This window comes from Ursus americanus, chromosome X (assembly GCF_024610735.1).
Source record: "Ursus americanus isolate L20-20 chromosome X, mUrsAme1.1.p, whole genome shotgun sequence".
In the NCBI taxonomy this organism is placed as follows: domain Eukaryota; kingdom Metazoa; phylum Chordata; class Mammalia; order Carnivora; family Ursidae; genus Ursus; species Ursus americanus.
The window spans coordinates 88,537,884-88,549,781 of NC_142164.1; the positions used below are offsets into that span (position 1 = coordinate 88,537,884).

At 39.4% G+C, this 11,898-nt stretch overlaps 1 protein-coding gene across 2 annotated transcripts in view; it reads left to right on the top strand.

The window, feature by feature from the left end:
• MED14 (mediator complex subunit 14) overlaps positions 1-10,648 on the top strand; it is a 73,095-nt gene extending 62,447 nt beyond the window's left edge. For both annotated transcript variants that reach the window (XM_087859873.1, XM_087859874.1), the window contains 6 exons: positions 428-663; positions 2,664-2,843; positions 3,387-3,494; positions 5,146-5,271; positions 5,686-5,878; positions 8,456-10,648. In XM_087859873.1, coding sequence (XP_087715999.1) covers positions 428-663; positions 2,664-2,843; positions 3,387-3,494; positions 5,146-5,271; positions 5,686-5,878; positions 8,456-8,529 — 917 coding nt within the window. In that variant the 3' untranslated portion in view covers positions 8,530-10,648. The remainder of the gene's footprint in view (positions 1-427; positions 664-2,663; positions 2,844-3,386; positions 3,495-5,145; positions 5,272-5,685; positions 5,879-8,455) is intronic.
• The last annotated feature ends 1,250 nt before the right edge of the window (positions 10,649-11,898 follow it).

An 11,898-nucleotide genomic window follows, 5' to 3' on the forward strand; every position in this document is an offset into this window, starting at 1 on the left:
ATGTCCCCAGCCCACGTGGCTTCCTCTGCTCCACGTGGCCCCATACTTGAACACAGGCTTGTTCACCTGGTGGCTGGTCAGGGTTTCAAGAGTGTGAGTGAAATCCTAGGTTTGCAGCTGTACCACGTCACTTCCACTGCATTTTTTAAGTCAGCAATTCACAGGGCCAGCCCAGATTCCAGGAAGAGAAATAGACTCCATCCCTCCAAGGGCTTGCTACAAAGTCGCTTTGCGAGGAACCTAGCCGCAGGGAGAACAACTCTGGCCATTTTGCTAACAGGAAGCTAACAGAGGATTGTAACGCCACAAGGAGTAACGAAAACAGTATGGATGGCTTTAGAACATCAAAGATTTATAATAAAAGCGAAACGGAACAGTGGGACCGTGTGTATTTGTGAATGAAATCACCTGTTTTCCTTCCCAAAAGGTTCCCAAACTTTGCCAACAAACATGCCTCCACCTCGTAAACTACCTCAGCGCTCCTGGGCAGCCTCCATACCAACCATCCTCACTCACAGTGCCTTGAACATTTTACTGCTGCCCTCTCCAACACCAGGCCTTGTGCCTGGCCTGGCAGGTAGTTATCTTTGTTCTCCACTTGAGAGATTCCTTGGATCGGTCATCATGAGACGGCACCTTCAAAGAATTATTCAACAAGAAACGGTATGGATACCTAGTGAACTCCTCGGCGGTGGTTGTCGAAGGCGGGGACTAATAGCTGCCCCACAGAACAGCACCTGAACTAAAATGATGTTCCCTCGCTTCCTTTAGCTTGTTGGAACTGTGCTTTCCACCGCTCTAGCATTAAAAACAGACTCCACGCTCCTTTTCCATTCTTACGTTAACATGTTCCTGCATTTTGTAGTTTGCGGTGCTGTGGCTAACGGGCGCAGGGATAGGTCCCAGAGGGTCCCCACTGTGCATGGGACAAATGCTCCCAGGATCTGCCTTTGGCAGAGAGTAGCATACAAGCACTGTTGGGCTTCTGGAATCCCCTTGCAGGCAGGCTGACTTTGAATCGGATTCTCCATTGAAGTAAAATTATTTATGATCACAGGGTTGAAAACTCCTCTTTAAATTCATGAGCAACTGAACTGATTTGGAAAAAGTCAGAAAAAGACTTGTGCCTGTGGTGATACCCTCAGGAGATAGTTCAGAGTCGATAACACTGGCTCTGGAGTCCAACTATCTGGGTTTGTACCCAGGCCATGCCACCAGCTAGTACAAGCTTAGGCAAATCCCTTTACCTTTATGATAATGGTAGATAATAGTACTTACCTAACTCATAACAACTGTGGAAATTCGAGATACTTCATATAAAACCCTTAGCATAACATCTTGGTATTGTTCAGTACATATTAGTTATTTATAACTCTTGATATATCTATATGCTAATGAGGTAGTATGGTGAATGTTTAAAATATCCACTCCATGGATGGCACCAAGCTATTTTGCAACCTTTATATTCATATTTGAAAATAGTAGAGGTTTTAACATAAGTTGAATAAATTAGCATTTTAAAAAATGATTATTATGAGACCTGTGATCTGCCCTCCCTCTGCCACTTACAAGTCATGTGAGCTTTCAGCTCTTTAAACCTCATTTTGCTTATCTGCATAATCAATATGTTATGATAGAGCAGCGGTCAATAAACTACTGGCTGGGGCAGGGGGACAAGTCCTACCCACCACCTATTTGTAAATAAAGTATTACTGGAACCTTAGTCGCACCCGTTAATTCACGTATTGTTGATTGCAGCTTTCAGCTATGATGGCATCATTGAGTAGTTGCAACAGAGATCATGTAGCCTAAAATATTTATTCTCTGTTACTTTACAGAAAAATTGGCCAACCCCTGGGCCAGTATAAGGTCCCAATCCAGGTCCAACATTTTTTAATGGTACTCTTTGTTCTTTTTTTCTACCGTGCCATTTTTTAAAAACTTCTTGTGGAAAATTTTAATCATATATAAAAGTTGAGAGTATAATAGTATAAGAGAGTATAATGAACTTCTGTGTTCTCATCACCTACCTTTAACAGTGAACCCGTCAGTCTTGTTTCTTCTATAGCTCCTTCACCCACATGGTTTCACAGCAAATCCCAGACATCATTTCATCCATAAAGAGAATTTCTTTATCATCAGATAGCTAGTTGGTGTCCAGATTTCCCAAGTTGTCACACTTTTTACAGTCTAAAGCAGAACCCAAACAAGTTTTTGAGTCCCTTTTAAACTGTAGGTTCCCCCTCCATCCCTCCTTACACACTTTATTTGTTGAAGCAACCATATCCGTTGTCTTGTCGAGTTTCTAAGTCTGGATTTTGCTGATTACATCCCTTTGGAATTATTTAACATGTTCTTTTGACTGTCACATTTCTATAATACTGGTCCACCCTGCAGATCTAACTACCGATTTCCAGCTCAAGTTTGTTGTTATTTTACGAGAATATTCCATAGGTTGTGTTCTGTTCTTCCATTGAGAGACACATAATGTATAGTTCCTTCTTCGGGATGTTAGCAATTGATGGTGCTCAATGCCTAGATATTTTTGTTTGGGAACGGGTATCAACTTTTAGTTGTTTTCCCTCTGAAACAGTTCTCTCAGCAATGTTTTCATTTCCTCTTTGTCTTCCATATTAACTTGATGCATCCTTTGTATTTTGCAGCTGCAGCTGATAAATTCCAATGAACCTGGAGTGATCATGTTTAAAACTGATGCCCTGAAATGCAGAGTAGCCCTTAGTCCCAAAACCAACCAAACACTTCAGCTAAAAGTGACACCCGAAAATGCAGGACAGTGGAAACCCGATGAACTTCAAGTTTTGGAGAAATTCTTCGAAACAAGAGTATGTGTTTCTTAATGCATAGTTTTAATATAGGCATACCTCGTTTTATTGTACTTTGCCTTCTTGCGCTTCGCAGGTACTGTATTTTTTACAGATTGAAGGTTTGTGGCAACGCTGCATGGAGCAAATCTATCAGGGCCATTTTCCCACCAGTGTTTGCTCACTTCATGTCTCCTTGTCACATTTTGGTACTTCTCGCGATATTTCAAACTTGTTCGTTGTTATGGTGATTGATAATTGTGACTCACTGAAAGCTCAGGTAGTGGTTAGCGTTTTTTAGCAATAAGGTATTTTTTAAGACAGATACATTTTTTTTAGACAAAATACCATTGCACACTTAAAAGACTACAGTATGGTGTAAATAAACATAACTTTTATATGTGCTGGGGAACCAGAAAACTCATTCAGCTCGCTTCATTGTGATACTTGCTTTAGTGCGGTGGGCTGGAACTGAACTCATACCTCCAGGGTATGCCTGTACAATTAGCAAAAGAGAAGAGTCAAAGTAGAATGCGGAGTAACTTGCTTTATTCATCCCTGTAGGTTGCAGGACCGCCATTTAAAGCCAATACTTTGATAGCCTTCACCAAGCTGTTAGGAGCTCCTACACACATCCTCAGGGACTGTGTGCATATTATGAAGCTAGAGCTGGTAAGTTACAGTGAAACGCCTATTTCTGTGTATAGCTAGGTCTGTCTAAAGAGGTTGGAGTTGGTGGGAGCAGTATTTATTGGTTTTCACCTATTTAGGTACTTCGTTTTTCTCTTACACTCTTCTTAATTTTTAAGATTTTATCTTTGAATAGGAAACACAGTCCTCCTGTATCTTTTGAATTGAGTTCAAGATGTGATACAGAGGGAAATTTCCCATCTATCCCTGTCCAGCTGTCTTGTCTCCTTCCCCACAGGCAACCCGAGTTACCAGTGGCTTACCTCTTATAAAAGCAAATACATTTAATTCACTCTTCTTGCTCCTGGATACTGAAATGATGCTCTCATGACTTTTTAAAATACTGTTATGGAGTCGTTTTTTAAATCACTATTTGAATTTTTGATCCATTTAAAATATACCTTGGTGTCAAAGGTGAGGTGTGGGTCTAGCTTTTTCAGATGCCCCCAATTGCCCTAATGTCATTTATCAAAAAATCTGTCCTCCCTGGGGAGATGAGTTCCTCTTCTTCCCTGTGAAAGTATATAATTACATAGATGGAATCCAGGTGGCAGCTGATTATATTTTCAGGACTTGCATTCAATGTTTCTAGTATTGCTTTGGGTAATTCCAAATACCTCACTCCTTTTTCCAGTTGGTGTTTTACTGTTAATATTAGGGACAGCAGTGCTCCTTTGCTAATAGTCTCAACATTTGGCTTCTGCTCTGGTAGCCTATAGGAAACATTATTTATTTCAAAAAGATACCCATTTGAGTTTTTGAAGGAACCAAGTATTCATGTGGCTTTAAAAAAAAAAAAAGCACCAGTGGGGGCGCCTGAGTGGCTCAGTCAGTTAAATGACTGGCTCTTGATTTCGGCTCAGGTCATGATCTCAGGGTCCTGGGATTAAGCCCCCACATCGGGCTCTGCACTTGGCAGGGAGTCAGCTTCAGGATTCTCTCTCTCTCCCTCTGCCCTTCCCCCTGCTTGTGTGTGCTCTCTCTCTTTCTCTAAACTAAATAAATAAATCTTAAAAAAAAAAACAAAAACAGTGAATACAGTTTAAAATTATTAACACAGTTTGACAAGTATGTTTTAGGGAAGGAGCTGGGAATGAGGCTGGGAAGTCTAGGTTGGCACCAGTTAAGAAGGGCCTTGAATGCCAGGTCTTGGTCCTGGCAGGGTAAGGGAGGGGAGCAGGATGTGTCACTGCATGTCACTAAACATTTGTGAACTCAATTAGAACCGTGCTCGAGGACATTCTTCTGGCAGTGGTAGATGGAGGAACTGGGAGAGGCAGCCACCAGAAGGGGCCGGTTAGGGGCTGCCAGAGAAATCACGAATCCTGGAGCTTGGTGGCATCCGTGAATAGAGAGGTGTGAACAGATGTCAGAGACACTAAGGAAGCAGAATCTGTAGGCCTTGGGAATTAATGGAGCGGGAGGGAAGGAAAGGGGAACCATGTCACATAGGTCCGGAGTTGACTTTTCATGTAGTAACGTCATGTATGCATTTTCTTTGAAATAATGCAGGCTGTCATCCTTATGTTCTGTTAATGATGGATAGTATCAAATAAGATTCTGACCTTTCAAACTCCTCTACTGGAATGTAATTTTAAATGTTCATATGACTTTATCATGATTTCAAAAACAGTTTCCTGACCAGGCAACACAGCTAAAATGGAACGTCCAGTTTTGCCTGACGATCCCCCCCAGCGCACCGCCGATTGCACCCCCTGGGACGCCTGCTGTGGTGCTGAAATCCAAAATGCTATTTTTTGTAAGTACCACCCGGCGTGTGCGTGTGTGTGTGCGTCCATGTGTGCATGCACGCGTGCGTAGACCCCCTGAGGAAAAAGCCTTGTGAGGATATTAGAACAGCATTTGGGTTTCTGCAGAGTTAATTGTCGCTGCCAAACACAGGCTCAGATTCCTTAATTGTCAGTTTAGACGTGATGTACTCCTGGTTCCTTCAGTAATAACAGAAATGTATTGAACTAGATAATTGTGTGGCACGGTTGCATCTTAACCATAGTATTCAATCGTTTGTCACTTTTCTTGTCATCTTTAGTTTTCTTATGCCCGAGATATCTTAATCTGATAGAGTAAATAATAGTACCTTTGATACATATAGGCAAATGTTTTATTTTCTTACTACGTTTTTATTCTCTTTGTATGTGTTGTATGTCTTCAGCTTCAACTAACTCAGAAAACATCGGTCCCTCCCCAAGAACCTGTTAGTATTATAGTTCCAATCATTTATGACATGGCTTCAGGTACAACCCAACAGGCAGACATTCCCAGACAGCAGAACTCTTCTGTTGCTGCTCCCATGATGGTCAGCAACATTCTGAAGAGGTTTGCAGAGATGAACCCACCACGACAAGGTACATGACCAGTAGATGATATTTTATTGCATATATGTTATAAAAGTTCTTTTGGGAGATTCCTCCTTCTTCCCTCTGCTCCCTCCTTACCCACCTCACCCCCAGTCGTAGTAACAGAACGCTGATTGCTGTGGCCCTCTTAATGTCTGCCTGTCGCTTTCTTCCTTTCTCACTGGTTCTTCATTTTTGTCCATGTCTCTGCTGCCTGGACCTCATTTTTGTTAGTGATTGACTATTGGGACTGACCCAGTTGCTAATGCCAGAAGCTTGTATTTCTAGCACACATTGCCACGGAGCCGTAGATTAGGATGATAGACTTTTTCATGGCTGTGAATTCCTGCCCTACCATCGCTACCTGCCACTCTGTACATCACCAGTTGAAATGCATGTTGGTTTCTCATATTTCATGGTTCAATCATGAATAGAATATTATCATTCAAAGTTCTGTATCTTCTAAATGTTTTGTGAAGAATAAAAGCTGATACAAATGGCATCACTGCTTTTTGGGCTTCTTATATAAGTGTCAGGTGGGTGCAAGTGAACCTTTTCACCAAGTGCACAATGAAGCTCTCAAACAACATTTTCGAGGAACCCCGAATGTTTCTGGCAGGTAAACCAGGTCCCTTCCATATTGTGGTAGCCTACACGTAACACACAACTCCTGGCAGTGCTGAATGTTTGGTCACAAAACCTAAAGCTCAGCAAAGAGAATTTTTCTTCCATTTTGCTTGTTGCTAACTTTAAGGAAATTAAATTTAAATTAAAATTTGCTTATTTCTACTATTAAGGAAGTCCTCTGTAGCTTTCTGCTTAGAATAGTATAATAACAGAATTACGTTTTTAAATGAGGGAAAGTTGTTCTCTGAAACATTTTTTAGGTACCACAGTGTTAAAAGTTTACTAGAAACAGGAATCACGGGAGAAATTATATTTTTCGCTATTTATTTCTCCGTATTATATATACATAGGCAAGTTTTCACTCATGTAGAGGTTACAAGGAATGCACCGGGCAGTAGAGAAGGGTACGCTTCTTTTGTTGTAAGACTTCTTCCACTTCTTAAAATTTTCTGCTTTCATCCTTTGACTTATCTCTTCTTTCAGCTAAAAATAGGTCCTTCAGAATCAAAGTTTAAAGCTAAAAGAATTTTCAAAGTAGCAGTCCAGTAGAACTTTGATGATAAGACCATTCCTTCACAAGCAGATGATTATCATTATTGTCTTGTGGAATTTACAATTAAAAGGAAAGAGTGTTTTGATCCTCTTGGGATCAAACACGTTTTTCTACCTATCAATAATGAAAATGTGTTTTTAAAAAGGAGAAAGAAGGATATAACTTTTCCTTTTATTTGAGAAATTGTTGGGATGTTTTGGGAGTGTTTTTCTTTTTCTTTCCTTTTTTCAGTCGTTTTTTTTATGTCTACCTTAGACTGGGCAAACCTGGAGTTTCATTTTTTTTCTGTACCGGTTGGAGGGAAGCTTGCAGTAACTTGCACAGGGTCACTGCACATCCCACCCTTTGCCAGAAGGCCATTCTTCCGTTGAGGCCTCCCGTTTTCTCACTCGCAGCCACCATAGCATTAGGCCACGCGCCAGGAAAGGGACCCAGCTTTTGGTTTATATTATTTACAACTGGTTTGGGTTTATTATATTTAAGTATATGTAACGTTCACAAGAAGTACGAGGCAGGGTCTCTGGTTTCTTTGAGCGAAGGGGAAATTGAAAGGATGAGTCATTAGCCTCCCCCGCCCGCCCCCAAACAAGTCTTGTTTTTGGATTGTCGGTGTGCCATACTTCAGCACCCCCTCCCCCTCGAACCCATGACTTCCTCCCCTCCCAGTGAAGTGCTTTTAAGAAAAATCACTTTCTTTTTATTGATTGATATTAATGTTGAACTCCAGAAGTTGATTGTTTCCTTTACGTTTGAGAAAACTCCAATATATGTCATAGAACTGCACTGTCCGATATAACTGTCACTAGCCACTTGTGGCTATTTAAATTCAAGCTAGTTAAAATTAACTAAAATTTAAAATTCCAGTTCCTCAGGCACACTAGCTACATGACAGGTACTAAGGAGCCACAGTACACATATAGAATATTTCTATCAGCACAGAAAGTTCTGTTGGACAGTGCAATCATAGCCATTTTTATTTGGTCTTCAAAGCAACATTAGAAGGACATGGTTGATGTTGTAACTGATGCATAAATCTGAACTAGAGCTTTTCATTAGATTCAAAATGCATAAACAGTCAGTACCCTTGAAACCTAACTTTAAAGGCTTATCCAATGCTCCAGTGTTTCAATAGAGAAACTTGAGGCATATCTCCATAAATTCAAACCTAACTGGGTCTTACCCAGAATTTCCCCATGAGAAGAAAAATAAACAAAACCCAAACCAAGTATTTGATACTTAACACCAAAGCTTAATCCCCTATAACCTGTGCAGTTAAAATTTAGTCTTTTATTTTGACCCTTGAAGTTCTTGCTGATTTTAGATTTACTTATCCCTACCCCCACCGGTGTGTTGACAGCATCTTTCCTGTATTGCGAATAGCTAATGACCATTTTTCTCTGTTGCAGGTGAATGCACAATATTTGCAGCTGTTCGTGATTTAATGGCTAATCTTACACTGCCCCCTGGTGGGCGTCCATAGACACTATTGTTTTTAAACCAGGAAGGCTGACAAATGAGACAAAACAGCAAAAAAAAAAAAAAAAAAAAAAAAAAGGCAAAAAAAAAATCTGAATTTAGCCTTCAGTTTTAAAAAAAAAAGGACTTTTTTGACTTTAAGAGCTAAATATTCTAAACTGGCAAAAATTTTCAGGGTGCACTTCTTTCATCAAAAAGACCATCAATCTTTTTTGTATAGTGAACTTGTATAGTGTGTTTAAACGGGACACATTTCAAACTAGGTAAAACATTGGTGTCCGCTTGCCAGTAATAGATTTAATATTCTGTTTTATACTATAAAGTTATGGAAATGCCAAACTTGTTTATTTAATTGTTTTCTTATGTTTTGGGTGTAATAGTCCTTTTTTGGTTTTTGTTTTGTTTTTTAAGGCAGGTCTGTCATTTTTGAATACTGTAAAACTGTGATAAACTTTATATTGAAGCTGTATTTTAATATGCCCGCTTTGAATCCTTACATGAAAATGTTCTGGGAGTTGTTATAAACACATCCCAAAGAAGCAATATTTAATAAAACTAGGTTTAAAACAAAACAAACAAACAGTGACACTCACTTGTGTGTATATCAGCTCTGTAGACTTCTCCTGGCCTCCCTTCATCTTTCACCTGGTGGGGCCAAGAATTGATTTCTAATGATACATGTCTGAAATTTGACCAAAAACATCTTCTTTGTTTCAAGTTTAATTTATTTTCTTCAGACATTCCTAACTTGACTGGTGGTGAACGTTTAGCACCGTACTTGTCTTTTAGTGTAGGATTTGGATAAAAAAGAAGGTGAACCCGTCTTTGAGAAGAGACAGTGAATAGTTCATATTGATCAAGGATCCCAGATATTGCAATCATTCTCATCCGTTGAAGATATGGAAACTTTTGTTACGCAAATTTAGTTTACAGGATACTTCTGCATACAGCATGAATCAGGAAACCTAGAACTTGAGCGTTCCACCCTTGCATGAAATTTCTGTGACGTTTCTTTATCTTGCTTAACTTCTCCCCCCCCCTTGCCTTCCCCACCACACTTGAGGTTGTTCTAAACAATCCCAACTTAATTCATTGTCAACAAAACGGTAAAATGTTTTGCTTGGAAGAAACCTGGTTACAGTGCCTTCACTTTGAAGAATCCAAGATCCGGTGCCTGCCCAGGGTCAAGTGGAGTTTCTGGTACTGACACATCTCAGCAGAGTTTCTTTTTGGAGCACCGTGCTGTCTCTCCCAGTGAGTCAGGGACTTTTTTAAGCTTCAAGGAATGTGATCGGAAGCAAAGGTCTTCTGGTGACCTAATGTTATTTGGGAAAGTTTTTTATATGATAATACTGTACTGAGTTATCTGGTCACTGGAATATTGGCTCTCCAGTAAATTGTAGACGCTCTACTTCCACTTTAAGATGATTTGAGCTTCTGTTAACTATCAACTACCAAATTCTAATTTCAGGCATCTCACTGCAGCTGTGTCATATCTGTTCTCAAATTCGCTTGATTCTCCATTCCCTTCTGGTCAGAGTCGAGGCCTTCTTTGCCTTTCTTCGGTGTCTTATTTCTACCTTTATCCCCTGCTTCTCGCCCAGCTCTGCCGCTGTTCAGGAGCAGGTGACTGGACTTTATCCTTCCTTTAACTTACCTTTTATCCTTCGGTTTTCGGTTCTCCTTACAATGGGAATCACATCAGTTTGGCAATCTAACATGTCTTTATCAAGGGTCAGCCCTTTTCTGTTGGGAGCTGAGTCCTGTCTTTCATGTAGAAATCTACATGTATATACAAGAAATGTATTTTTATCTGCAGGATAATATTGTCTCAAATTTTATGGAAAGAGTAAACTTTTCAGGTATTCTTTTTAAGTGTGGTTTTGAAACGTTAATTGTATTTTTTAAACACGATGCATTCAGTGGACACTTTTCCTGATTATAAGTCATCTCTGAATGCCTCGTGCAAATCAACATAGGATTCAGTGAGCAGAATTTGCTTTCGATGCTTAAGAATAAACCCATGAATATGAATTTTGATATCATGTTTGGTACTTGGAATTGATATATACTTTATTAAAGCTTGAAAACACTAGCATTCAAATCTTAGGTTTCAGCATAAACCATGTCTTTTGCCTCTTTTGTTACCCAGGTTCAATCAAAGGGACTGGATGCCCATAGTGATTTTTTTTCTGATAGGTGGTTGGGGTCTTAGCTTTTAAGGTTTTTCAACCTGTGATTTTTAGTAATTTTGGTAATAAAATTTATACAAGTTTCAGAGAACTACCAACTCTCTCTAGTTAATTTGCACGGAGATGTTTTGGATAGTAGTCTGGTTTAGCATTGGTTTGATTTCGAAAGAAGAAATTGGTCCTGATTTGCCACCTTCTTTTTTCATTCGCTGAAATGCCATTTCAGAATGTATACAGCTACTTTCAGAATTAGAGAGGAGGAAAGCGAAAAATTCAACAGAACTTAACAAGTTATTAAAAGCAGGGGATGGACCTTATGTTTGAAAGTTAACTCTGAGCTAGTGCAAGCAGAAACTAAAATATACATGATTTGAATTTAAATACCACTAATAACTGTGTTGCCGTTAATACAGTAACGCATTCAGCCACAGGTTACTAACAGTTTGTTAGTCTTTCTTTGGACCATGATTAATTCTATAACTCCAAGAAGTATAATTTTGCTACTCTAAATTCAGAATCCATTTTCTACATAAAAAAGTTCATGATTTTTCCCTCAAAGAATTACCTATGATATTTTACTTTAATATTTATTATCCAAGTTCTTGATATAAAATCAATAATATACAGAAAATTTTAAGAGAACTTACTGCGAAACTTAAGGGACAGAAAGAAAAAATGTTAATGTATATTTCACTGTTTCTTGGGGAATTTCCTCTTTCATTTGGTTTGATGGGAGTGGACAGAATGTCTAAGGAAATGATTTGAAATTTACTTAGGGTGGATTTAGTATTGAGGTTATTAAGAGAAAAGCAGACGCCAGCCAGCATTGTGCTGTGCAACCCCAGGAGACCAGGTCTCACGATTTTCTGTATATTGTCTCCACTTCCAAGTGGCCAATGATTTGTTCAAATTCCTTGCCCAGGAATATGACTGATGGATGGAATGGCACTTTTAGATCAATGTAAAATAATAGCTAATACTTACTGAGAGCTTACTATTGCCAGGCACTGTCCTAAGTACTTCAGTGTATATTTAATCCTCACAACAACTCAGTGGGGTAGGTATTAATATCCTCCTTCTACAGATGAGTAAACTGAGGCCCAGGGAAATGAAGTAATTTGCTTAAGATCAAACAGTTAAAATTCAGAGCTAGAGCTCCTACACACTTGTGCCACTTTGGT